General features: G+C 44.5%; 1 protein-coding gene and 1 pseudogene across 1 annotated transcript in view; one reads left to right on the top strand and one right to left on the bottom strand.

Moving 5' to 3' along the window:
• Positions 1–25477, bottom strand: part of LOC115199183 (plexin-B2-like) — a 213584-nt pseudogene that overhangs the window by 93901 nt on the left and 94206 nt on the right.
• LOC115199182 (plexin-B2) overlaps positions 8011–25477 on the top strand; it is a gene marked incomplete at its 3' end in the record, with an annotated part of 43024 nt that continues 25557 nt past the window's right edge. The window contains 13 exon segments of the mRNA XM_029761814.1: positions 8011–8516; positions 8836–9000; positions 9202–9456; positions 9702–9893; positions 10144–10323; positions 13010–13144; positions 13273–13373; positions 17756–17882; positions 18513–18669; positions 18914–19025; positions 20084–20195; positions 22373–22474; positions 25034–25129. Of these exon segments, the coding sequence (XP_029617674.1) occupies positions 8013–8516; positions 8836–9000; positions 9202–9456; positions 9702–9893; positions 10144–10323; positions 13010–13144; positions 13273–13373; positions 17756–17882; positions 18513–18669; positions 18914–19025; positions 20084–20195; positions 22373–22474; positions 25034–25129 (2238 nt within the window).

Here is a 25477-nt window from a genome sequence, read left to right as displayed (position 1 = left end):
GAAGAAACAATACTCTGAGCCGCAGCTCTATACTTCTTGTCAGACAGAGAGAACTGATGCTGTATACAGGTTGTTTGGGTGGGATTGGAGTGGGAGGGGCGTAGGTGACTTTTAACCATCCCTTTGGTTCCCTCCTGTCTAACTCGTTGTTAGATCAACGTTTGGTTCAAATTGGATGTTAGGTACTATATTTATTGAAGATTATACTCAGCAAAAAAGAAACGTCCCTATTTCAGGACCCTGTCTTTCAAAGATAATTCGTAAAAATCCAAATAACTTCACAGATCTTCATTGTAAAGGGTTTAAACACAGTTTCCCATGCTTGTTCAATGAACCATAAACAATTAATGAACATGCACCTGTGGAACGGTCGTTAAGACACTAACAGCTTACAGACGGTAGGCAATTAAGGTCACAGTTATGAAAACTTAGGACACAAATGAGGCCTTTTTACTGACTCTGGAAAACACCAAAAGAAAGATGCCCAGGGTCCCTGCTCATCTGCATGAACGTGCCTTAGGCATGCTGCAAGGAGGCATGAGGACTGCAGATGTGGCCAGGGCAATAAACTGCAATGTCCGTACTGTGAGACGCCTAAAACAGCTCTACAGGGAGACAGGATGAACAGCTGATCGTCCTCGCATTGGCAGACCACGTGTAAGAACACCTGCACAGGATCGGTACATCCGAACATCACACCTGCAGGACAGGTACAGGATGGCAACAACAACTGCCCGAGTTACACCAGGAACGCACAATCCCTCCATCAGTGCTCAGACTGTCCTCAATAGGGGGAGAGAGGCTGGAATGAGGGCTTGTAGGCCTGTTGTAAGGTAGGTCCTCACCAGACATCACCGACAACAACGTCAAACTATGGGCACAAACCCACCTTCGCTGGACCAGACAGGACTGTCAAAAAGTGCTCTTCACTGACGAGTCACGGTCTTGTCTCACCAGGGGTGATGGTCGGATTCGCGTTTATCGTTGAAGGAATGAGCGTTACACCGAGGCCTGTACTCTGGCGCGGAATCAATTTGGAGTTGGAGGGTCCGTCATGGTCTGGGGTGGTGTGTCACAACATCATCGGACAGAGCTTGTTGTCATTGCAGGCAATCTCAATGCTGTGCGTTACAGGGAAGACCTCCTCCCTCATGTGGTACCCTTCCTGCAGGCTCATCCTGACATGACCCTCCAGCATGACAGTGCCACCAGCCATACTGCTCGTTCTGTGCATGATTTCCTGCAAGCCCGGGATGTCAGTGTTCTTCCATGGCCAGCAAAGAGCCTGGATCTCAATCCCGTTGAGCACGTCTGGGACGTGTTGGATCGGAGGGTGAGGGCTAGGGCCATTCCCTCCAGAAATGTCCGGGAACTTGCAGGTGTCTTGGTGGAAGTGTGGGGTAACATCTCACAGCAAGAACTGGCAAATTTGGTGCAGTCCATGAGGAGGAGATGCACTGCAGTACTTAATGCAGCTGGTGGCTACACCAGATACTGACTGTTACTTTTGATTTTGACCCTACCTTTGTTCAGGGACACATTATTCCATTTCTGTTAGTCACATGTCTGTGGAACTTGTTCAGTTTATGTCTGTTGTTTAATCTTATGTTCATACAAATATTTACACATGTTAGGTTTGTGGAAAATAAACACAGTTGACAGTGAGAGGACTTTTTTTAATGAATCCTATAAATTTAAATTACCAATTTGGAGATCAAATTATATTTCAAAATGTTGCAGGAATGGTAATCATATCTGTTTGTAACAACAGAAAGGATTTCAGAACATTCTGAGATGGTCTGTGTCGATATCCTCTTAATTGAGCTTTTTGATGTGGAACGACCCTATAAGGTGGTGGGAAACCGGACCAAACTGGTTTCTTTACAGGAAGAGTAATCACTTTAACCTTTGTGTGTGTTGATTGGAAGCAGCTGTCTCTCAGACATTACAGGACAGTGGAGGTTAACAGCAGGGCAACGGGGCTAGTTACCTCAGGCCAGAGAGGATATAGTATAGCTTTACACAGTAGTAAATCATAGAATAACACTGACACAGACAGCACATGGACACACACAGTATGTTGAAGACACACACACACACATTGAACACACACAGTATGTTGAAGACACAGACACACACATTGAACACACACAGTATGTTGAAGACACACACACACACACACACACACACACATTGAACACACACAGTGTTGACGACACAGATCTCTTCAAGTTTTTCCGCAATCTGGGATTGCGTGAGTTCTTTGATAAGTGAAACATGACTCCAGTTGAAATGTCATCCTCAGTGAGATGTAAACATAGGTCTACCACGCTAATCAATAGACCTCCCTGTCCTACTGTGAGTCAATAGACCTCCCTGACCTACCGTGAGTCAAGGAGGAGATGGAGCCATTAACCCAGCTGAGGTACCTGACAACTCTGAGAGAACCACATTTAGAGCAAAAAGTTCATTTTTACCTCCCCCAAACGCAATGTGTCCATAGAAACCTTCTGTAGGATTGTTGAAAATGTTGTAGGTAACTTAATTGAAGACAAACGTAAACACAAATCCTATGATAACCTGAGTAGAGACGAGAGAATGGAGAACAAGTGTGACTGTGAATGAATGTCGGCGACAACTATCTAAAGGTGACTTCTATCGCAAACTGAATTGTGAACCTACCCTGGAATTCCAGCATAATATCTCATCCACATTGGAAAGCTGTTTGGAATCAGGACAAATCACCAAAAAAGTAGTTGAATTTCGATGTGTGAAATTTCCTAAGTTACCAACTTTCTATACTGTTGCTAAACTACACAAACAAGTGTCTCCTCCTCCAGGTTTCTCCTCCTCCAGGTAGACCAATTGTAGCAGCAATCAGCTCTGTGACATCCAACATTTCTACATTTGTGGATCACCACATTAAACCGATGGTTGAGAATCTCCAATCTTATGTCAGACACGAGTCAAATGATCTCATTGATAGAGGGCTTAGGAAGGATACCAGAGGGCATTCTGCTGGCCACTTTTGATGTGGAGAGCTTGTACACTAACATCCCACACACTGGAGGCTTGCAGGCGCTGCAACACTTCCTTCAGCAGAGAGGCTCTACCCTTGCTCCATCCAATGATTGTATCTTACAACTTACTGAACTGGTACTATCCAATAACTACTTTGTCTTTGACTCAGACTTTTTCCTTCCCCAACTATGCAAACCTGTATGTGGGACAATTTGAAGAAGCACTCCTTTATAAAACAGAGACACACTCCTTACTTTATAAAATTCTCCTATGGAAGAGATACATAGATGTCTTTGTGCTCTGGGAAGGAAGTCAGCAGGAACTAAATTCATTCCAAACTCTACTAAACGAGAGCTCTGAATACCTCAAATTCACCATGCAGACTGATGAGAGAAATAAACTACCTGAGCCCACAGACCGCAATACCCTGCTATGTGCGGATAGTATGCATCCCCTTCCCCTCCAGAATGGTCTACCATACAGTCAGTTATGCCGGGTTTAACCAATCTGTGGCCACCAAACAGATTTTGACAGCAATGCTAAAGAAAATGACAGATAAATTCAAAATGAGAGGCTGCAAGGACAAAACTCTTGATGCTGCAATGATGAAAATATCTCAAAAACCAAGAGAGGAATTACTAAGAACTCAACCAAAGAAGAAATACAACGCATCCGTCTTTTGCACTAAGTACATCAATGGTTCGGAGAAAATGAAAGCAATCCTGAAATAGCACTGGCATATTCTGCAATCAGACAAAAAATGGCACACCTCTTCAAGGAACCCCCACTGGTGGTCTATAAACGTGGTCGCAATATTGGAGATAGTTTGGTGAGATCTGACCTGCCCCCTGAGCTCACTCAGACACTCTTCACACTCACTCCAAATGGGAACTTCAAATGTGGCTCATGCGCGCAGTGCAATAGACCTGTAAAATCGTCTTTCTTCAGATACCCACATACAGGTCGAAGGATCCCTGTTAGGGGGATCATCTCATGCAAGACCAAGGGAGTAATCTATCTCATCACCTGTTCATGTGGAAAAGCCCACGTAGGACAAACAAAAAAAACGATTTAAAAAAAACGCATAGCTGGACACCGCAGCTCAATCCGGTGTAAGAACATTGACTATTCAGTAGCAGCTCACTTTGTTGAAGGTAACCATTCACTCTCCTCCCTCAAATACACATTGGTTTCACCAATTGCACTGTTTGTCTACATAACCTGGTTGAAGTATTCATGACATTACCTTGTGGAAGGCACGGTGATGCCGAAACGTTGGGAAATACCCATTAAATTGCTGGGAGTTTATACATGGAGTTTGTGACTTTCTTTATTTTGATATAGTTTATTTGCCGTTAGTCAGCACCTCCACACAAACACATTTTTCTGGGTGTGCGCCAGCTCCTGTTTTTTAACACACACAAACACACACTATGTTTACGACACGCTGTACGGCAATATGCGCGCACACACACACACACACAAACCGACAGGCCGAATCTCTGAAACCCCCAACCCCAATCTCCCCAACCCCCAGTCAGTCAGACGGTCACGTTGCGATATGAGAAACCACATCACATGGTTTATATGACTTATATTATGACTCAAATATATGTGTGTTCTTCTGGAGTTGTGTGGGCTAAGCAGCCGAGAGAGAAGGTTTTGTCCAGAGTTGTGAAAGAGGAATCAAATGATCAGCTTTGTGCTGATGAAGGAACACACACACTGATGAGTAACAGTCGTCACGCAGCAAAGTGCCTTACAACACTCTGAGTGCTGACAATAACAACTAATGCAGCCCCATCGGGTGAAACACACAGTGCAATGCTGTGCCGGCATCTTAGGAGACATCTCCCCATAGCACTGATGACATGTGAGGGGCAGGGAGGGGATGCAGGGAGGGGGGTGTGTGGTACAGGGAGTTCATGGGGCAGTTACCCAGCTCTAATCTGGAACTGGACTCCAACAATCACAAGTCCCAGTGAGAGCTGCCACTGTGGTGTCTAGCTCTACTATTTCATCATAACAAAGTCCCAGTGAGAGCTGCCACTGTGGTGTCTAGCTCTACTATTTCATCATAACAAAGACCCAGTAAGAGCTGCCACTGTGGTGTCTAGCTCTACTATTTCATCATAACAAAGACCCAGTAAGAGCTGCCACTGTGGTGTCTAGCTCTACTATTTCATCATAACAAAGTCCCAGTGAGAGCTGCCACTGTGGTGTCTAGCTCTACTATTTCATCATAACAAAGACCCAGTGAGAGCTGCCACTGTGGTGTCTAGCTCTACTATTTCATCATAACAAAGACCCAGTGAGAGCTGCCACTGTGGTGTCTAGCTCTACTATTTCATCATAACAAAGTCCCAGTGAGAGCTGCCACTGTGGTGTCTAGCTCTACTATTTCATCATAACAAAGACCCAGTGAGAGCTGCCACTGTGGTGTCTAGCTCTACTATTTCATCATAACAAAGTCCCAGTGAGAGCTGCCACTGTGGTGTCTAGCTCTACTATTTCATCATAACAAAGACCCAGTGAGAGCTGCCACTGTGGTGTCTTGCTCTACTATTTCATCATAACAAAGTCCCAGTGAGAGCTGCCACTGTGGTGTCTAGCTCTACTATTTCATCATAACAAAGTCCCAGTGAGAGCTGCCACTGTGGTGTCTAGCTCTACTATTTCATCATAACAAAGACCCAGTGAGAGCTGCCACTGTGGTGTCTAGCTCTACTATTTCATCATAACAAAGTCCCAGTGAGAGCTGCCACTGTGGTGTCTAGCTCTACTATTTCATCATAACTAAGACCCAGTGAGAGCTGCCACTGTGGTGTCTAGCTCTACTATTTCCTTCATAATGGTTTCTCAGAAAGCTTACTTTACGTGGGTTTTTGTGAGGAGACTGGAAGGCAGAGCCTGAGTCCCAGTTTGTGTTGATTCTCACTCTGCCCCTCTGTTCTGTCCTCATTAAACGTTGTTATGCACTGATTCATACTGTAGACCATCATCATCATTGTGGTGGTCTGAGCTCTAACACCATGTATGGAGCTTTTAGGACTGTTTGTTTTCTTCAAAAGCCTTCAAGACTGAGTCAGAGCTGTTACGCTGTGTCTGTTTGATAGCTCCACGTAGAAGTTGCCCTTTGTCACAGGTCTAAATCAGCTAACTTACATACCTTGCTTAATTTCCATTAGGAGGAAAAATACCAACTGACCTTAAATCAGTGTGTAAATGTAACTTCATTCTACTCATGGGCTTAAGTGTCCTGACAAGCCCCAGAACTCACTGAGATATTATCACTTTGTTCCCACAGAGGTATTTCAGGAATGGACTGAAGTAATATCTGGGTTGCCTTGGGTAAGAGAACACTGTCTTACTAATAGAGAAGAGAGGAGAAAGGACAGTAGGACAGGACAGAAGAGAGGGGAACAGAACAGAAGACAGTGGAACAGAACAGAAGAGTAGAACAGAACATTGTGTTTCTCTGTTTCTCTGTTCCTGTTGGGCTGGTACTGGCAGAACATCAGGTGTGTAGAAGCCTTCTACCTAATCCCCTGAGAGAGAACTTAACGCTGTGTTGGTATATTGTAAACGTCTTCATGGCTGGTTTGCACCAGTGCCTGGGGAGGAGCCATCATTAGGACCAATAAGGACTGTATTATCCCCCCGCTCCAGCAGCCTTCCTGCTGAATGGTAAATCATCTGGAAGTATGGAGCAAAGTATCAATTACTGACCCTGGTCCCAGATCTGTCTTAGCCTGGTCCCAGATCTGTCTTAGCCTGGTCCCAGATCTGTCTTAGCCTGGTCCCAGATCTGTCTTAGCCTGGTCCCAGATCTGTCTTAGCCTGGTCCCAGATCTGTCTTAGCCTGGTCCCAGATCTGTCTTAGCCTGGTCCCAGATCTGTCTTAGCCTGGTCCCAGATCTGTCTTAGCCTGGTCCCAGTTACTGGCTGTTTTCATCCCTTCTAATAAAGGAGATGAAGAGGTTTATGAACCTGGTAAAGGTCAAAGTGCTCGAAGTGCTAATAGAGGATCTACAGAGATCATGGTGGTGTTTGGATCTCATTTTAACGCTTCATTTAACATGTTTCTGCTGAGGATGTTGCTTTGTTCACTGGGTCAGAACCTTATTGTCCAATTCACTGGGTCAGAAGGAAGGGTTCCCTTTGTGTCACATCCAAAGATTTTGGTTAGATCTCACAACAACCCACCCAAAAGTTTTGGGAAAAAGTTTGTGAGTCGTTGAGTTTTTGCGAAGAGGAGCTTCTCTGCCCCCATGCTGAGGGCATACCCATAATGCAACAGGACACCTTTGTTACCTTGGCACTGTGCCACTCCTCTCACTCCCTTTGATTCGAGGGGAGGTTGACTACCGAAAAACTGTAGGCAGGGATGAAAGGATGAGGAGAGAAGAGGAGTTTGCCCGCGAAGCGAATGCTGCATACGCTTCTTTCTTTTGAAAAAAAACCAACTTATTTTATCGGCCGTGTCAAATTCACTGATCCACATCTCAACATCAGAGGGGAGTTAGGGGAGCGAGTGAATTGATTTTCCCTCCTTTATATTTAGTGGGAAGGGAAGGATGAGGATGAATAATAATGAAAGTGGAAGGTAGGAACGCTGAAGTAGAACTGAATAACTTAGTGCTAAAAAAAATCATTTTTTAGATGGAGATGTTATTAAACATTGTAAACCTTAATGTCTTCATGTTTATTTCATGTGTCTTGTTATTAGCTGTTGAAACGTCCCCTCAGGCCTGTCTGTGATTACTAAGTTACAAAGCCACAGAAACACTAATAGGATGGAATGATTAAGATTAGGAACTAATTATTTATTTTCCCCTTATCTGTATTTTTCTCTCTCTTCTCCCCCTCTCACTCCTTCCTCCCTCTTCTTCTTTCTCCCTCCTACCTCTCTCTCTCTTTCTCTACCAAGTTACAAAGGGACATAAAGAGTAACAGAATAATTTTAATTCTATCCCCCTCCCTCTCCAGAGATGGCGTGGCGGTGGGTCCTGGCTGCCGTCTTGGCGACGTCGTCTCTCTCCCTCCTCGGCTCCGCCTTCAACGAGTTCACCTCTGACACCCTAATCAACAACGTTGTCCAGGACCCAATCACCAGCCGGCTGTACGTGGGCACGGTCAACACCCTCTACCAACTGGACCAATCCCTGCGCTCCGAGGCACGCACCAGAACAGGACCCGAATTGGACAACCGCCAGTGCACCCCACCCGTGACTTCCTGCGAGGAAGCAGTGGAGACAGACAACCATAACAAGCTGCTCCTCATCCATCCATCCAAAGACATCTTGATAGTGTGTGGGAGTCTGTACAGAGGAATCTGTTCTCTGAGGAACCTGTCTAATGTAGAGCAGGTGCTGTACTTCAACGATAATAAAGGAGAGAAGTCGTATGTGGCCAGTGCTGAGGAGAGTGTGTCAGTAGTAGGGGTGGTGTCTTACTACTTCAGCAAGGACAAGGAGAACTTCACCGTCTTCCTGGTAGGTGGACTAACCGGACCGTGATATCACAGTAATAATAATGTCATTTAGCAGACACTTTTATTCAAAGCGACTTGTATAAATGTTTTACGTATTGGGTGGTCCCAGGATTCAAACCCATTATCCTGGCTTTGCAATCGCAATGCTGATGTATTGGGATTTTAAATTGTAAAGGTACTAGATAAGTGTTCTGTTCCCTCGGTCTCGTCCTAGGTGTGTAAAGGTTATGGCAGCCACGACTGTACCAAGCTGAACCATGTTGTGTTTACTTCCTGGTCACCATGGTAAGTTGTATTTGCCCCCTCTCTGTTCTCTTCAGGTGGCTAAGGGCTACGGCAGCCATGACAGCACCAAGCTGATCAGCACCCGTATCCTCCAGGACATTCATGACTGGGTGATGTTCGACAGCATCATCGAGGCCTCGGCCGTCCAGTCCAACCCCTTCACACTGCGCTACCTCCATGACTTCAGACACGTCTTCAAGGTGAGGGAGATGGAGAAAACCCTTTTACACACACAGCACTGTGAAACTTCCCCTCAGGGCCTGTCTGTGATTACAATGTTACAAAGAGACTGAAAGATGAATAATGATTCATGGAACTTATGCTCTTCTATCTCTCTCTTTTTCTCTCCTTTTTTCCACTTTCTCTATTTCCCTCTCTCTTTTATGCTTCTCTTCTTCCAGGACGAGGGCTTTGTCTACTTCCTGTTCTCCAGAACCCTGGGCGCCCAGGATTCAGGAACCAAGAACTTCACCTTTATCTCCAGGATGTGTGAGAACGACCACAACTACTACTCGTACACAGAGCTCCAGCTGAACTGCAGCGCGGGGAACAAGTACAACAAGGTCCAGGCAGCCTACGTGGCCCTCCCAGGAGAAGCCCTGGCCAAGAATATGAGCTCCTCTGGCCAGTACGGACCGGTTGGAGCCCAGGATAAGGTATGTATTTATTTTCCCCCTCTAACAATTTAAACTTAATCCACTAACCAGTTCAATTCTATACCCCAATTCAATGATATAACCCTTAATAGAATTGTCATAAGGGGACAAATGGTTGTTTGAATTAGATTGAATCCCACAAATGAGTTTGCACAGATAAAGCAGCATTTCACCTTTACTTAAGCAGGCAAGTCTGAACCGTAAGAGCAGTGAGTTAAGAACAGTGACTTGTGTATTCCTGTCAGGTAGTGTTTGTGGTGTTCAGCTCGGATGACGACAGCTCGGCAGTGTGTATGTACCCACTGAGGGCCATCAACCAGAGACTGGTGGAGATCATAGGAGCCTGCTACAGCACCAAGGGACAAATAAACAATAAGTCTGCCGTCTACTCACCGTACTCCTCCAAGTCAGACGAGCTGTGTAAAATTGAAAATGAGGTTTGTACCCTTACCAGCACCTCCAGTCAAGGGCAGTCATACTGTATGTCCTCTGGTAAGAGGAGCGAGAATGTAACTGGTGTCAGTTTTGAAGCAATTGATGGTTTTCTAGTTTACCTTGACGTTATGGTCGTTGCTCTTCTACAATGAACTTTACAAGAGGATGTAGATATAATGTAATAACTGCTTCATTATCACTTCTACCTACTAATGAGATAATGTATCTGACATTGATTCCTCCCCTCTTCAGAAGGGCATGGTGACCGCCCAAAGGTGTGGTGCTGAGTTCCTGCCCTCCCCGCTGGCCAGCAGGGCAGAGTTCGCCCTGGCAACCGACCCCGTTTTCACCAAGAAGGGCCTGATGACCGCTGTGGCCGTCGCTGTGGAAATGGAGCACGCCGTTGCCTTCCTGGGGACTACTTTAGGAGAGGTACTAGCTAACAGTGATGGACATTCCAAGTCTTTTCGTTGAGCCAGGTCTTTTGGCTTCCAAACAGATCTTTGTTCAGTAGTTCTTACAAATGGATGAAAAACCATGAGAAATCTAAAGCCTAAAGGGTTGCCTGCCATTATATCAAATTGTGACACGAGTTCAATTAAATAGTTTACGTGACATTTTTTTTCCGCCTTTGCAAAAAAAAATGCGTGGACCACTAAGGTTTTCTTCAAAAACTACAGCTGACCCTAACTGCAGAAAATGGTTGAAGAGTTACCATCATCAGAGAATGTTCCTCTAACTGAACTCCAGATAATGGTTGAGGAGTTACCATCTTCAGAGAATGTTTCTCTAACTGAACTCCAGATAATGGTTGAGTTACCATATTCAGAGAATGTTCCTTTAAATGAACTCCAGATAATGGTTGAGTTACCATCTTCAGAGAATATTCCTCTAACTGAACTCCAGATAATGGTTGAGGAGTTACCATCTTCAGAGAATGTTCCTCTAACTGAACTCCAGATAATGGTTGTCTGGAGCTCAAACCGCAGCAGTGCGCAGGGAGCCAATCAGGGAGCCAAATGAACAGCTCTTTCACAGATGAGATTCAGTTCTTGACGTTCCCCCAAAACAGCCGTTCAAAAAGAGCAGTTGGTTCGCAGATTATCCGTCACTACTCGCTACCCCCTTACTACTGACCCATCACTACTAGCTACCACCTTACTGTTGACCCGTCACTACTAGCTACCACTTTACTATTGACCTGTCGCTACTAGTTACCACCTTACTGTTGACCTGTCAATACTAGCTACCACTTTACTGTTGACCCGTCACTACTAGCTACCACCTTACTGTTGACTCGTCACTACTAGCTACCACCTTACTACTGACCCGTCACTACTAGCTACCACCTTACTGTTGACCCGTCACTACTAGCTACCACCTTACTACTGACCCGTCACTACTAGCTACCACCTTACTATTGACCCGTCACTACTAGCTACCACCTTACTGTTGACCCGTCACTACTAGCTACCACCTTACTGTTGACTCGTCACTACTAGCTACCACCTTACTACTGACCCGTCACTACTAGCTACCACCTTACTGTTGACCCGTCACTACTAGCTACCACCTTACTACTGACCCGTCACTACTAGCTACCACCTTACTACTGACCCGTCACTACTAGCTACCACCTTACTATTGACCCGTCACTACTAGCTACCACCTTACTATTGACCCGTCACTACTAGCTACCACCTTACTATTGACCCGTCACTACTAGCCGACACCTTACTATTGACCCGTCACTACTAGCTACCACCTTACTACTGACCCGTCACTACTAGCTAACACCTTACTATTGACCCGTCACTACTAGCTACCACCTTACTACTGACCCGTCACTACTAGCTACCACCTTACTGTTGACCTGTCGCTACTAGTTACCACCTTACTGTTGACCCGTCATTACTAGCTACCACCTTACTATTGACCCGTCACTACTAGCTACCACCTTACTATTGACCCGTCACTACTAGCTACCACCTTACTACTGACCCGTCACTACTAGCTACCACCTTACTATTGACCCGTCACTACTAGCTACCACCTTACTACTGACCCGTCACTACTAGCTACCACCTTACTATTGACCCGTCACTACTAGCTACCACCTTACTATTGACCCGTCACTACTAGCTACCACCTTACTATTGACCCGTCACTACTAGCTACCACCTTACTATTGACCCGTCACTACTAGCTACCACCTTACTATTGACCCGTCACTACTAGCTACCACATTACTACTGACCCGTCACTACTAGCTACCACCTTACTATTGATCCGTCACTACTAGCTACCACCTTACTATTGACCCGTCACTACTAGCTACCACCTTACTATTGACCCGTCACTACTAGCTACCACCTTACTATTGACCCGTCACTACTAGCTACCACCTTACTATTGACCCGTCACTACTAGCTATCACCTTACTATTGATCCGTCACTACTAGCTAACACCTTACTGTTCACCTGTCGCTACTAGCTACCACCTTACTATTGACCTGTCAATACTAGCTACCACCTTACTGTTGACCTGTCGCTACTAGCTACCACCTTACTATTGACCTGTCAATACTAGCTACCACCTTACTATTGACCTGTCAATACTAGCTACCACCTTACTGTTGACCTGTCGCTACTAGCTACCACCTTACTGTTGACCTGTCGCTACTAGCTACCACCTTACTGTTGACCTGTCGCTACTAGCTACCACCTTACTGTTGACCTGTCGCTACTAGCTACCACCTTACTGTTGACCTGTTGCTACTAGCTACCACCTTACTGTTGACCTGTTGCTACTAGCTACCACTCACACTTGTCTTTCTTACTAACACTGTAACTGGTTATGCTCATCACTTATTTTTTGAAGAAAGTTTTACTTGAGGAAAGCAATGACTGTGATATGTGGTTGGTCTTACCTACCTTAGTTAAACGCACTGACTACATGTTGCTCTGCATAATAGTGTCTGCTAAACAGAAACACGTCCTACTGGAATGTTATTCAATAGGCTGCTCTGACTTGTATGTATTTTCCTTAATAGTTGACTAACGTCTTCTGCATCGACCCGGCCGCCTTTTCTGTCTTCTTTCTGCTAATGTAACGTAGGTGTTGAAGCTTCACCTGTCGGCCAGTCCAGAGGTGTACGGCCGCGCCCCTGGGGAGAACACCGGGGACAAGGTCAACAAGAACCTGCTGTTTGACACCAGCCTCACACACCTCTACATCACCACCGAGAAGAAGGTAAGCCGGCATCTTAACGTGGAACTTTATTCCATAGCGTAGATTTATCAGTGAGAGGCATTCCATGCATTTTGGTTAGTACCATATCAAAGCAATGTTTGAATCAGCCATTATTGTTTTGCTCATAGATCACCAAGGTGCCAGTGCAGGCGTGCCACCTGAAGACAGACTGCCAGTCCTGCGTGGCACAGAAAGACCCCTACTGTGGCTGGTGTGTGCTGCAGGGCAAGTGAGTACAGTAGCAATTATGTTATAGCCAATGTTCCCTCTAAGCTGCGTGCAGCTCCTCTGGGACTGCCGCGCAGAAGAAATACCAGCCCGCGCAAAGAAAAATGAGAATCAACTTCACTCAACTTTCTAGACTTTTCCCCCTTACTTAACACTATCAACGTTTCCCTTCACTGTGGGAATTGTGATTGAGTCAACGCTTTCAATGCAACATACCGAGGCAGAACGCACGGTGTAGGATTCTATTGCATGGACAGGCACGACTGAGCTGTACTCTACACAGACCACTGCTCCATAACCAATCAGAGCTGCATGTAGCCACGTGTGCACATTTGTTCATGTCCTTTGCTAGTTAGTGAGTTATTAGCCCAGTTATAGATCATTTGTAGTCAACAATGGGGGAGGGATTGCTTCCTACAAGAGCACACATCCTGTACATTTCTAGCCATCTTTGAAAAGCCAGTCAGGTAAAGATATTTTTAATGTCTTAAAGGGGCGGTGTTGTATTTTGAGACATGCTTGAATAAGCTAAGTATCCAATAGGCAGAGGGTAGCATAATTTGTCTGATTCTCTGTAATAATGGTATGGGAATAATAATGCATTATATTTAGAAAAGTGGTTTCTACTCCTTCCTAGAGGACTCTCGCTACCTAAATTATCTGAGACAGACCAAGAAGATCTCAACTCCCCCTTCACTCCTGAGGAGGTCCTGGAGGCAATTACCTCCATGCCACCTAATAAGTCCCCAGGCCCAGATGGATTCCCCAGAGAGTTCTATAAAGCTTTTTGGCCCCAGCTTAGCCCTATTTTCATGCCAATGCTGGAGGATTTTTGCAAAAACTGATTTCTCCCAGACTCAATGCACACAGCTCGCATTACAGTGTTGCTCAAAAAAGACAAGGACTCTCTATCCTGCTCGTCCTTCCGGCCCATAAGCTTGTTGGATTTCGACTACAAAATAATTACCAAATTACTCGCCAAAGACTAAACACTCTTCTTCCCAAAATAATAAAAGCGGACCAAACTGGATATATTAGAGATGACATTCGCCGTCTTTTTGATATTATTGATCAAGTAAACGCACAGAAGACCCCTGTCCTGCTGGCTTCACTGGATGCTGAGAAGGCGTTCAACAGGATGGAGTGGAGCTTTCTGTTCTCAGTCTTAGAAAAGTTCAATATGGGCCCAAACTTTATTAAATGGATCAAATCACTATACTCTCATCCAAATGCCATGGAGACTACTAACGGACTGAACTCTGACAGATTCCCTTTGGGACGTGGCACAAGACAAGGGTGCTCGCTGTCCCCCCTGCTCTACTTGTTGGGGGCGGAGCCTCTGGCAGAGTTGATCCAAGTATTATGGGTGTTTCTGCAGGCGGCCTGCAGCACAAGATTTTGCTCTACGCGGATGATGTCTTGCTCTACATATCCAACCCTGAGAAATCCCTCCCTCCCATTTTAGACACAATTGCTCAGTATGGCAAGTTTTCAGGTTATAAAATACATTTGAACAAATCCACTATCTGCCCTCTCAATATTACACTCACCAGCTCTATGAAGACACTATGTCCATTCCAATGGAAGATACAGGGGTTTCAATACCTTGGGATCTTCATAACACCAGATCTGAATAGCCTTTTCAAGGAAAATTATCTTCCACTCCTGGATCGAATCAAGAACGATCTCCAAACCTGGATCTCCCTCCCAATTAGCTTAGTAGGAAGAATTAATGTCATCCGTATGAACATCCTCCCTAGACTGAACTATTTATTTCAGATGCTCCCATGCTATCTCCCAGTTTCCTTTTTCAAAACAACTAACCAAAGCATCACCAAATTTATATGGGGCAATAAAAAACCTAGGATCAAGTTCTCCACTCTATTGAAACCTGAATCTAAGGGGAGTCTTGCCCTTCCCTCCCTTCAATTGTACTACTGGTCTGCCCAAATCCGCAACAAGCTAACATGGATCACAAACAGACAAGAGTCAACGTGGATTCAGATAGAAGCCCAATCCTGTGGTTCATTGCCCCTAGCTCAATTATATTCATTAATAACTTTAGTGAAGTGGGCAACATAGCCAAAACCTTTGTGATTTACAGCACCCTACTAGCGTGGAGGGACTGTAAGAAATACCTGGGCATTTCCTCCCAAATATGTTCTCACTCACCTATAGTAGGCAACCCAGACTTGCCAAAAGCCCTGAGGGATGCCAACTTTAATCTTTGGCATACTCTAGGAATCAGGACCTTTTCAGACCTATTTCATCAGAAAACCACTACACTGAAATCCTTTCAAGAGCTCTGAAGTGAATTCAATGTGCAAAGATCCCTTTTTAAAAAACAATATCTTCAAATTAGACATGTCGTTTCCTCATTTACTTCCAAGAGGAGGTTTAGAACTCAGCTGAATGAAGTTGAAACCCTTCTTGTCACAGCACAATCCATTAAAGGCAAAATCTCCTATATCTATAGACTCCTTTCTGAGAACGGAGGCTCCTCCTTTACTCCTTTGAAAATAATCTGGGACAAGGACTATCAGTGATGAGTTATGGGCGGAGGTCTGACTATCAGTGATGAGTTATGGGCGGAGGTCTGACTATCAGTGATGAGTTATGGGCGGAGGTCTGACTATCAGTGATGAGTTATGGGCGGAGGTCTGACTATCAGTGATGAGTTATGGGCGGAGGTCTGACTATCAGTGAGGAGTTATGGGCGGAGGTCTGACTATCAGTGATGAGTTATGGGCGGAGGTCTGTCTATCAGTGATGAGTTATGGGCGGAGGTTTGCGACAGGGTATACTGCTCCTCTACTAATGTAAAAATGAAAGAAGCTAATTACACATTTTTGTACACATTTTATTACACTCAGACTCCATAGAATGAAAACAGACATTTCTCCTAACTGTAAAAGATGTACCTCTGAAAGTGGAACCTATATGCATGTATTTTGGAGCTGTAGAGAGAGTGGCAGATTTTGACAATCTATACATACTGCTGCACAGAAAATACTAGATGTACAGTTTGATATGACCCCGTGTATCTATCTTCTTAATGCCCAGCAGGACTTTGTTCTTGATCCTGGCAAAGAAAATTTGCTTATGACTATAACATACTTTGCTAAGAAATGTATTGTTCTATTGTGGGCCTCTAATACTTCTCCTACATTTAAAATGTGGATTGACCAGAATGTTGACTTTCTCCCTCTTGAAAAGCTCACTTATGACCTCCGCAAGAGACAGCCCAAGTTTGATAGACTCTGGTCTCCACTACTCAACTATATTTCAAATTGGACAGAGTGAATGGGGTGATTAGGGAAATGAGCAGATACATGTTGTGTAAGGTGCTGTAAAATCTAAAAACGAATGATTTGCTCGTCGTCTCAGCTAAGGCTGGAAATGGCTAATAAGAACCTTGATAGTGCTGCTGCAAGTTTTATTTATATATTTATATTTATTATTATTATTTTCTTTTTTTCTTTTTTAATAATTATTCTTTGTGTGTATGTATATGTGTGTGTATATAGATAGATAGATAGGTATATATAATATATATATATATATATATATATATAGATATCAATATATATTTTTTTAAGTCATGCCATGTTAAAATGTGTGTTGTTCAATGAATTTTCTCCATTGTTTTTGATGCTAGGCCACTCTGGTAGGCCAACATTATAATCAAATAGCCACAGTAGCTTACTTGACCACTGTTAAAACTGTAACTTAAAGAGGGTACAGCCTCAGTGTTCACAGTAAACGTGCGCTGGAAGTTGCACAGAATTTTCACAACGTTCAAATTTGCTCTCAGCAGACTTGAAATTTGTTCAGTGACAATTTTTGGGGGGAACATTGGTTATAGCTGCAATATTTCCTGCTGCTCATTGATCTTTTCAATGAATAATATCATCTATTTATTAAATGTCTTATGAGCTTAGTACTGATTTATCCTGTTATAGATGGTCCAGGACTATTTTCTCTCTTTAGCTCCTATCCGTGATGAACTGGGCCTGGATACAGGTAGCAGACTCCTGGTTAGCGGTAGTCCAGACTCCTGGTTAGCTGTAGTCCAGACTCCTGGTTAGCTGTAGTCCAGACTCCTGGTTAGCTGTAGTCCAGACTCCTGGTTAGCTGTAGTCCAGACTCCTGGTTAGCTGTAGTCCAGACTCCTGGTTAGCTGTAGTCCAGACTCCTGGTTAGCTGTAGTCCAGACTCCTGGTTAGCTGTAGTCCAGACTCCTGGTTAGCGGTAGTCCAGACTCCTGGTTAGCGGTAGTCCAGACTCCTGGTTAGCGGTAGTCTAGGGTTAGCTGTAGTCTAGGGTTAGCTGTAGTCTAGGGTTAGCTGTAGTCCAGGTTGTGACTAGTCTGTTCTCCTCCAGGTGTACCAGGAAGGGAGACTGTCCCAGGGCTGAGGATGACAACACATGGCTGTGGAGCCCCAACCAGCAGTGTGTTCAAATCCAGGCCTTTAATCCACCCAACCTCAGCTGTAGGAAGACAAAGCAGGTACTGAGTGGTTGAGTGTACATGTCTACTTTCCCTGTCATTGGCAACTGTCCTGTCCAGTGTGAAAGGTCCCTCATCTGTTGTGCTGGGTTTGCTTCATTCTGAATTCATTCATCCTGAGTTTAACTCTAGTTAAGTCCATTAAGCTCTGCTCCCGTCCAGTGCATTTCTCTCTCTCTCTCACTCTCACTCTCACACACTCACTCACTCACTCACTCACTCACTCACTCACTCACTCACTCACTCACTCACTCACTGACTCACTCACTCACTCACTCACTCACTCACTCACTCACTCACTCACTCACTCACTCACTCACTCACTCACTCACTCACTCACTCACACACAGAAATGAGCTTTCTGGGTCAGTTCTGGATTAATGAACTGTGTACATTTAAACCGCAGACCAGATACCAGTCACTTCACCTCATTTCATCTCAATTCTCTCCAGGAACTTGAGTTTTTGTCACATAACCATTCCTGTGACTTGAAAAATAATTGCATTTCCTCAATGGACCTCTTTGTATTCAAGAGGAAGTTTATTCTCTTGTTTCTCGCTCGCTCTCGGTCTCGTCTCCCTCTCTGTCTCTCTTACTCCTCAAAAACCTCTCTGTTTTTCTCCTGTCCAGGTTGTAATCGACATCCCCTCCCTCCCCAAGATCGGCCCTTCTGACATTATCGAGTGCAGGTTTGGTTCAAACACTAGTGAAGCTGTGGTGATAGACCAGAAGGTCACCTGTGCCCTCCCTGACCCTGTGAACATCCCCTCTACACCTGATAAGCAGGGTGAGTCCTCCTGAATACTGGTCCTAACCCCAGTCCTTAGCTCCTTGGGTGGTAGATGGGTACTGTATACTGTTTTTAAGCCTGGATATCAGTCTGTTTCTTTTTTAACTAACTTGTCTTTGTCTTGCCAAACAAGGCAACAATATGTTTTATTCAGGACAGAACCAGTCAGGTGACCAGGCTAACATTTCCTCTCAGATTAATGGACTGTGGTAACTGTGATATTCTGTCATATTGTGTTCAGACTTTGTGACGATGCAGGTAAAGATCCTGGTCAACGATGGCATCGAGGTGACGTCCAGTGAATACAAGTTCTACAACTGTGCCGCCACCGTCAGGAAGTCAGAGAACACGCCGTAAGTGGCACCAGTTAAACCCTTCATGGTCACCAACCTTTTCTGAGGCAAGATCACTTTTCAAGCCGAGATCTACCACTCAGATATTCTTTAAAAACAGGACTTAATAATGTAAGCCTATGCAACAGTAACCTAATAAAACTGTTGTGTAGGAATGAGGTTTGTGCAGTAGGCCTAATACATTATCACAACATATTGGCTTTATGCCTTCCTGACAATATTGTTCTTCTCAGACCATATTATATTTCAAAACTCAAGCTTTGATAATTTGCGAGGCACAGCGGAGCATAAATTGAAATAATGATCTTGTTTATTTTACTGTACTGATGGTCAGTCTCAGCGGAGGGAGAGCGCAGCAGAGAGTCCACCTCTCATAGTCCCTGCTTTCTCCTTTCCTCCGGTGAGACTGACCAGAGAGAGGGGACACCGTCTTCCACCTGATGGCCAAAATCGAGTCGCATCACATTATTTCTGCCTCACGCTCCAATTCATGTTGTTCCTATGACCAGAAAAGTGAAATATTCCTGGATATTAAAATAGACCTGACGAGCTGCTGATAATAAAACAACAGGCCTGTTGATACACGGCTACTCAGCACGAGTGGAAGTATGTTTTGTAAAAGTGTTGAATAAAAACAGTGTTGACAGTACTGGATAAAAACTTAAACATGAACTCAGTCATAAAAACAGCAGCTGTTTGTTGTATTCTTTGACGGTGGTTCTCTGGTCGTGGAGTTTCTCCCTTCAGACAAATGAAATGGTTGGAACACATTGCCAACCCGGCGCGCAGGACTTCTGAATCATGTGTAATGTTAATAAAATAGGAGTGCAAGGATTTATTGTTGATTTTACAGAAATGTTTGGTGGTCGACTAGGAATACCTCACCCGTAGGTGACCACTGCTTTATGGAGACCACCCGTTAATGATGTTTTTCAGACAGTTATTCTCAGTGCTCTGTTCAGTCATTTTACACTGAACACCTTTGAGGATTTCTGTTCTCATTGGCTATATAAACTCTGATTCCTTAACTCTTCTTCCTACTGGTTGATTGTCCCCAGGTGTATAGCATGTGTGACCAGTGAGTGGCAGTGCCAGTGGAATGCCCAGGACCACACCTGCAGTGACAGAGATGACTCTGTAGACGGAGTTCACATCATCAAAGCCCAACAAGTAGGAAGAAGCCCTGTTTGTCAACTAGACAGTTTGGCTCAATCTCCTTTTGTCAACCCACAATTCCTTGGGTCCTCTCTCCCCGCCTCCTCAACAAGAAGGTCCGATACTTTTTGAGAAGCAGGCCAGAAGAGAGGATGTGAGGAAGTGAAGGAAGATGAATTGATATAGAGCTATTGTCTCTGAGCCAGCTTGTATCTGTTACCGACTTTCTGCTTTATACAGTGGGGGGAAAAAGTATTTGATCCCCTGCTGATTTTGTACGTTTGCCCACTTACAAAGAAATGATCAGTCTATAATTTTAATGGTAGGTTTATTTGAACAGTGAGAGACAGAATAACAACAAAAATATCCAGAAAAACACATGTCAAAACTGTTATAAATTGATTTGCATTTAAATGTGGGAAATAAGTATTTGACCCCCTCTCAATCAGAAAGATTTCTGTCTCCCAGGTGCCTTTTATACAGGTAACGAGCTGAGATTAGGAGCACACTCTTAAAGGGAATGCTCCTAACCGCAGCTTGTTACCTGTAAAAAAAACACCTGTCCACAGAAGCAATCAATCAATCAGATTCCAAACTCTCCACCATGGCCAAGACCAAAGAGCTCTCCAAGGATGTCAGGGACAAGATTGTAGACCTACACAAGGCTGGAATGGGCTACAAGACCGTCGCCAAGCAGCTTGGTGAGAAGGTGACAACATTTGGTGCGATTATTCGCAAATGGAAGAAACACAAAAGAACTGTCAATATCCCTCGGCCTGGGGCTCCATGCAAGATCTCACCTCGTGGGGTTGCAATGATCATGAGAACGGTGAGGAATCAGCCCAGAACTACACGGGAGGATCTTGTCAATGATCTCAAGGCAGCTGGGACCATAGTCACCAAGAAAACAATTGGTAACACACTACGCCATGAAGGACTGAAATCCTGCAGCGCCCGCAAGGTCCCCCTGCTCAAGAATACATATACATGCCCGTCTGAAGTTTGCCAATGAACATCTGAATGATTCAGAGGATAACTGGTGTAAGTGTTGTGGTCAGATGAGACCAAAATGGAGCTCTTTGGCATCAACTCAACTCGCCGTGTTTGGAGGCGAGTTGAACACCTATGACCCCAAGAACACATCAAACATGGAGGTGGAAACATTATGCTTTGGGGGTGTTTTTCTGCTAAGGGGACAGGACAACTTCACCGCATCAAAGAGACGATGGACGGGGTCATGTACCGTCAAATCTTGGGTGAGAACATCCTTCCCTCAGCCAGGGCATTGAAAATGGGTCGTGGATGGGTATTCTAGCATGACAATGACCCAAAACACACGGCCAAGGCAACAAAGGAGTGGCTCAAGAAGAAGCACATTAAGGTCCTGGAGTGGCCTAGCCAGTCTCCAGACCTTAATCCCATAGAAAATCTATGGAGGGAGCTGAAGGTTCGAGTTGCCAAACGTCAGCCTCGAAACCTTAATGACTTGGAGAAGATCTGCATAGAGGAGTGGGACAAAATCCCTCCTGAGATGTGTGCAAACCTGGTGGCCAACTACAAGAAACGTCTGACCTCTGATTGCCAACAAGGGTTTTTGCCACCAAGTACTAAGTCATGTTTTGCAGAGGGGTCAAATACTTATTTCCCTCATTAAAATGCAAATCATTTTATAACATTTTTGACATGCATTTTTCTGGATTTTTTTGTTGTTATTCTGTCTCTCACTGTTCAAATAAACCTACCATTAAAATTATAGACTGATCATTTCTTTGTAAGTGGGCAAACGTACAAAATCAGCAGGGGATCAAATACTTTTTTCCCCCACTGTAAGTGGCAACTGGCAAGCTCCACCTATCTGCTTGTCTGTCTGCTTGTCTGCTTGTCTGTCTGTCTGTCTGTCTGTCTGTCTGTCTGTCTGTCTGTCTGTCTGTCTGTCTGTCTGTCTGTCTGTCTGTCTGTCTGTCTGTCTGTCTGTCTGTCTGTCTGTCTGTCTGTCTGTCTGTCTGTCTGTCTGTCTGTCTGTCTGTCTGTCTGTCTGTCTGTCTGTCTGTCTGTCTGTCTGTCTGTCTGTCTGTCTGTCTGTCTGTCTGTCTGTCTGTCTGTCTGTCTGTCTGTCTGTCTGTCTGTCTGTCTGTCTGTCTGTCTGTCTGTCTGATTAAACCAGCTACAACCACCTTCTGTTCTCTCTCCAGACTGATAGCTGTCCTCAGTTTGAGAACCCAGACCCTCATCTCATCCCTGTAGGCCACCCCATCCCCATCAGCTTCCAAGGGAAGAACCTGGACATTTACAAGGTGAGATAGACACCGCTCTTAGGTTGCGTCCCAAATTACACCATATTACCTATACAGTTGTCATGACGTTGCCCTCTTTGGACACTGCGAGCACCATCCCCCGACCTCTATACTTCTGACATCAGGCTCTGTAAGAGCGGTCGTAAATTCCTACGAGTAGACCCTCTCCTCATGGCCCCAGTATAGAGAGAACAAAGGAGTTATTCCACCTCACAGAACTGGAGAACTGAACGACATTCAGGTTCTGGAGAAGGTATAAAAGATCGGTGAAGAATCCAGCTATGAACTGGTCCGTTTGGTACAATTTTGTGAAACTCATGAGAGACAATACGGCCACATTACCATAATCATGTTTATACAATAGCCTCAGCTATGAGACTTACATCTAAATGGTTGTATAAAATGAATGAATAAGGATGAAGCTGTTTGTGAGACAATGGGATGCTATCTAATGATGTTAATGTGAGAGAGTTGTATTTCTCTTTAAAGTTTCACTAAGTCCTTGGCACGCCCCCAGGGACACAGACAGGACCTGGCGTCATGAGACAGCCTTTTCGATGTTCCGAATAAAACCCCCACCGAGGTTTTCTATCACCAGACCGAGTTTACCTCAATTACGAGATGGCTAAAGGTTGGAGACCATGCATTTCTCTTGATTTAACTTTTAACCATACCACGTGGTTAAACTCTTAGACAATCGATACCGACAGAATAAGAACAAGTCTATGATATTAATTACTAATCTGCAGCTAGGAATTCGGTATCATTGAGCGCGAAGACCGACAACCGCCGAAACATCTCTCCTATAACGACATTAATGAATTTCAATCTGAACTACCCATTCTAACCACGACAGAGAGGGCGGACAAACTCTCCAACAGAAACAAACTTTTCAACAGAGATCCCGACAACACACTGAGCATAAATATATATATTGATTGCAATTGTTCCCGAATGAGTGAGCGTTCATGTGCAAAGGATTAGCATTTCAATTGTTATAATATTCAACTCTGTAGTGTCTCCTCAGCTGACCCCCCCCCCCCCTCCCCCTTTGTCTAACGAGCCGCCATGCCGGTTTAGCCCACTATGGCACATGCCTCTATCATTTCCTTGTAAACATATCTACTGTTATGCATTTCTGTGAATTACTTAGTTAGTAAATAAATTATTTTTAGACAATTGATGTATGGATAACTCATAGTGAAGACTGGGTTCGTGCAGATAACCAATAATTTACAACATTTGGAATGAGACTGACGAGGTAAAGAATACATCATTAATCAGAAGACAACGTGATCAGATATTAAAATATCTGAAAGTTATATTAGGAAAATTATAACTTTGTAATCTGAATATTTTCCTTGGTGCCTCGACTTCCTAGTTAATTACAGTTACATGATTAATCAGGTTAATCGCGTAATAATAATTACAGAGTTATTTGATAAATATGTCTTCAGTTTTAATGATGCCAAAGACACGACACAGTGCACTACTTAGGGAATAGGGTGCCATTTGAGTGCACTATGTAGGGAATAGGGTGCCGTTTGAGTGCACTATGTAGGGAATAGGGTGCCATGTTGGGTTCACTGTAGGGAATAGGGTGCCATGTTGGGTTCACTGTAGGGAATAGGGTGCCATGTTGGGTTCACTGTAGGGAATAGGGTGCCATGTTGGGTTCACTGTAGGGAATAGGGTGCCATGTTGGGTTCACTGTAGGGAATAGGGTGCCATGTTGGGTTCACTGTAGGGAATAGGGTGCCATGTTGGGTTCACTGTAGGGAATAGGGTGCCATGTTGGGTTCGCTGTAGGATGACATTTCAGACACCTATTTAGTCATGGTCTATCATTGATGGTTAACTTGGCTGTTCCTCTAATGAGAGTACATCCGCTTGTCTTACTCATTCACTATTAGATCATGTACAGTACTGTTTATCTAATATGGTTCGTTGTGGTTTTGCCTGACAGCCTGACTGACTTCTACTCATTCTAATATACATGCTCTCTTGTCCTGTGTGTATCTCTGTCTGTCCTGTCCTGTGTGTATCTCTGTCTGTCCTGTCCTGTGTGTATCTCTGTCTGTCCTGTCCTGTGTGTGTCTCTGTCTCTCTTGTCCTGTGTGTGCCTCTGTCTGTCTTGTCCTGTGTGTATCTCTGTCTGTCCTGTCCTGTGTATGTCTCTGTCTCTCTCTCTTGTCCTGTCCTGTGTGTGTCTCTGTCTCTCTTGTCCTGTGTGTGTCTTTGTCTCTCTTGTCCTGTGTGTATCTCTGTCTGTCTTGTCCTGTGTGTATCTCTGTCTGTCCTGTCCTGTGTGTGTCTCTGTCTCTCTTGTCCTGTGTGTGCCTCTGTCTGTCTTGTCCTGTGTGTATCTCTGTCTGTCCTGTCCTGTCCTGTGTATGTCTCTGTCTCTCTCTCTTGTCCTGTCCTGTGTGTGTCTCTGTCTCTCTTGTCCTGTGTGTGTCTCTCTCTCTTGTCCTGTGTGTGTGTGTGTCTCTCTCTCTTGTCCTGTGTGTGTCTCTGTCTCTTGTCCTGTGTCTGTCTGTTTTGTCTGTCTTTCTCCAGGATCACATGTTTAAGATTGGCACGGAGCTCATGAAACACACGGAGGAAGAGTTCACCTTTAATGAGGGGTTAAAGTTCAACTTCAAGGGTTATGAGGTCAGTAATATCCACCTGTAGTTGAGACAACACAGGTTTTCCATCCCAGCGCCCCACATGAGCAGTTACAAGTCTTTTCCCTCAGTCCCAAAGACATTCACCTCCAGACTCCAGCCTCCAGCCAGTACTCCAACTCTGTCTGTCTCTGTCTCTCCACCCATCTGTTTTCATACTGAGTTTGAGAGGCTGCCAGTATGGAGTTACAAGCTATTGAGCTGCGAGTCACAGCACTGCTACCCACTGTGGGGGGAGTCATTGGGTTTAATCACAAACACATCAGATGGGGGAAGTCTATTTTGGGAGAAAAAATAAATAAAACTTCCCCAGAAAGATTCCCTAGCGTGTTGT

The sequence above is a fragment of the Salmo trutta genome, chromosome 8, assembly GCF_901001165.1.
Source record: "Salmo trutta chromosome 8, fSalTru1.1, whole genome shotgun sequence".
Classification (NCBI taxonomy): domain Eukaryota; kingdom Metazoa; phylum Chordata; class Actinopteri; order Salmoniformes; family Salmonidae; genus Salmo; species Salmo trutta.
This window is presented reverse-complemented; position numbering and strand designations above follow the sequence as displayed.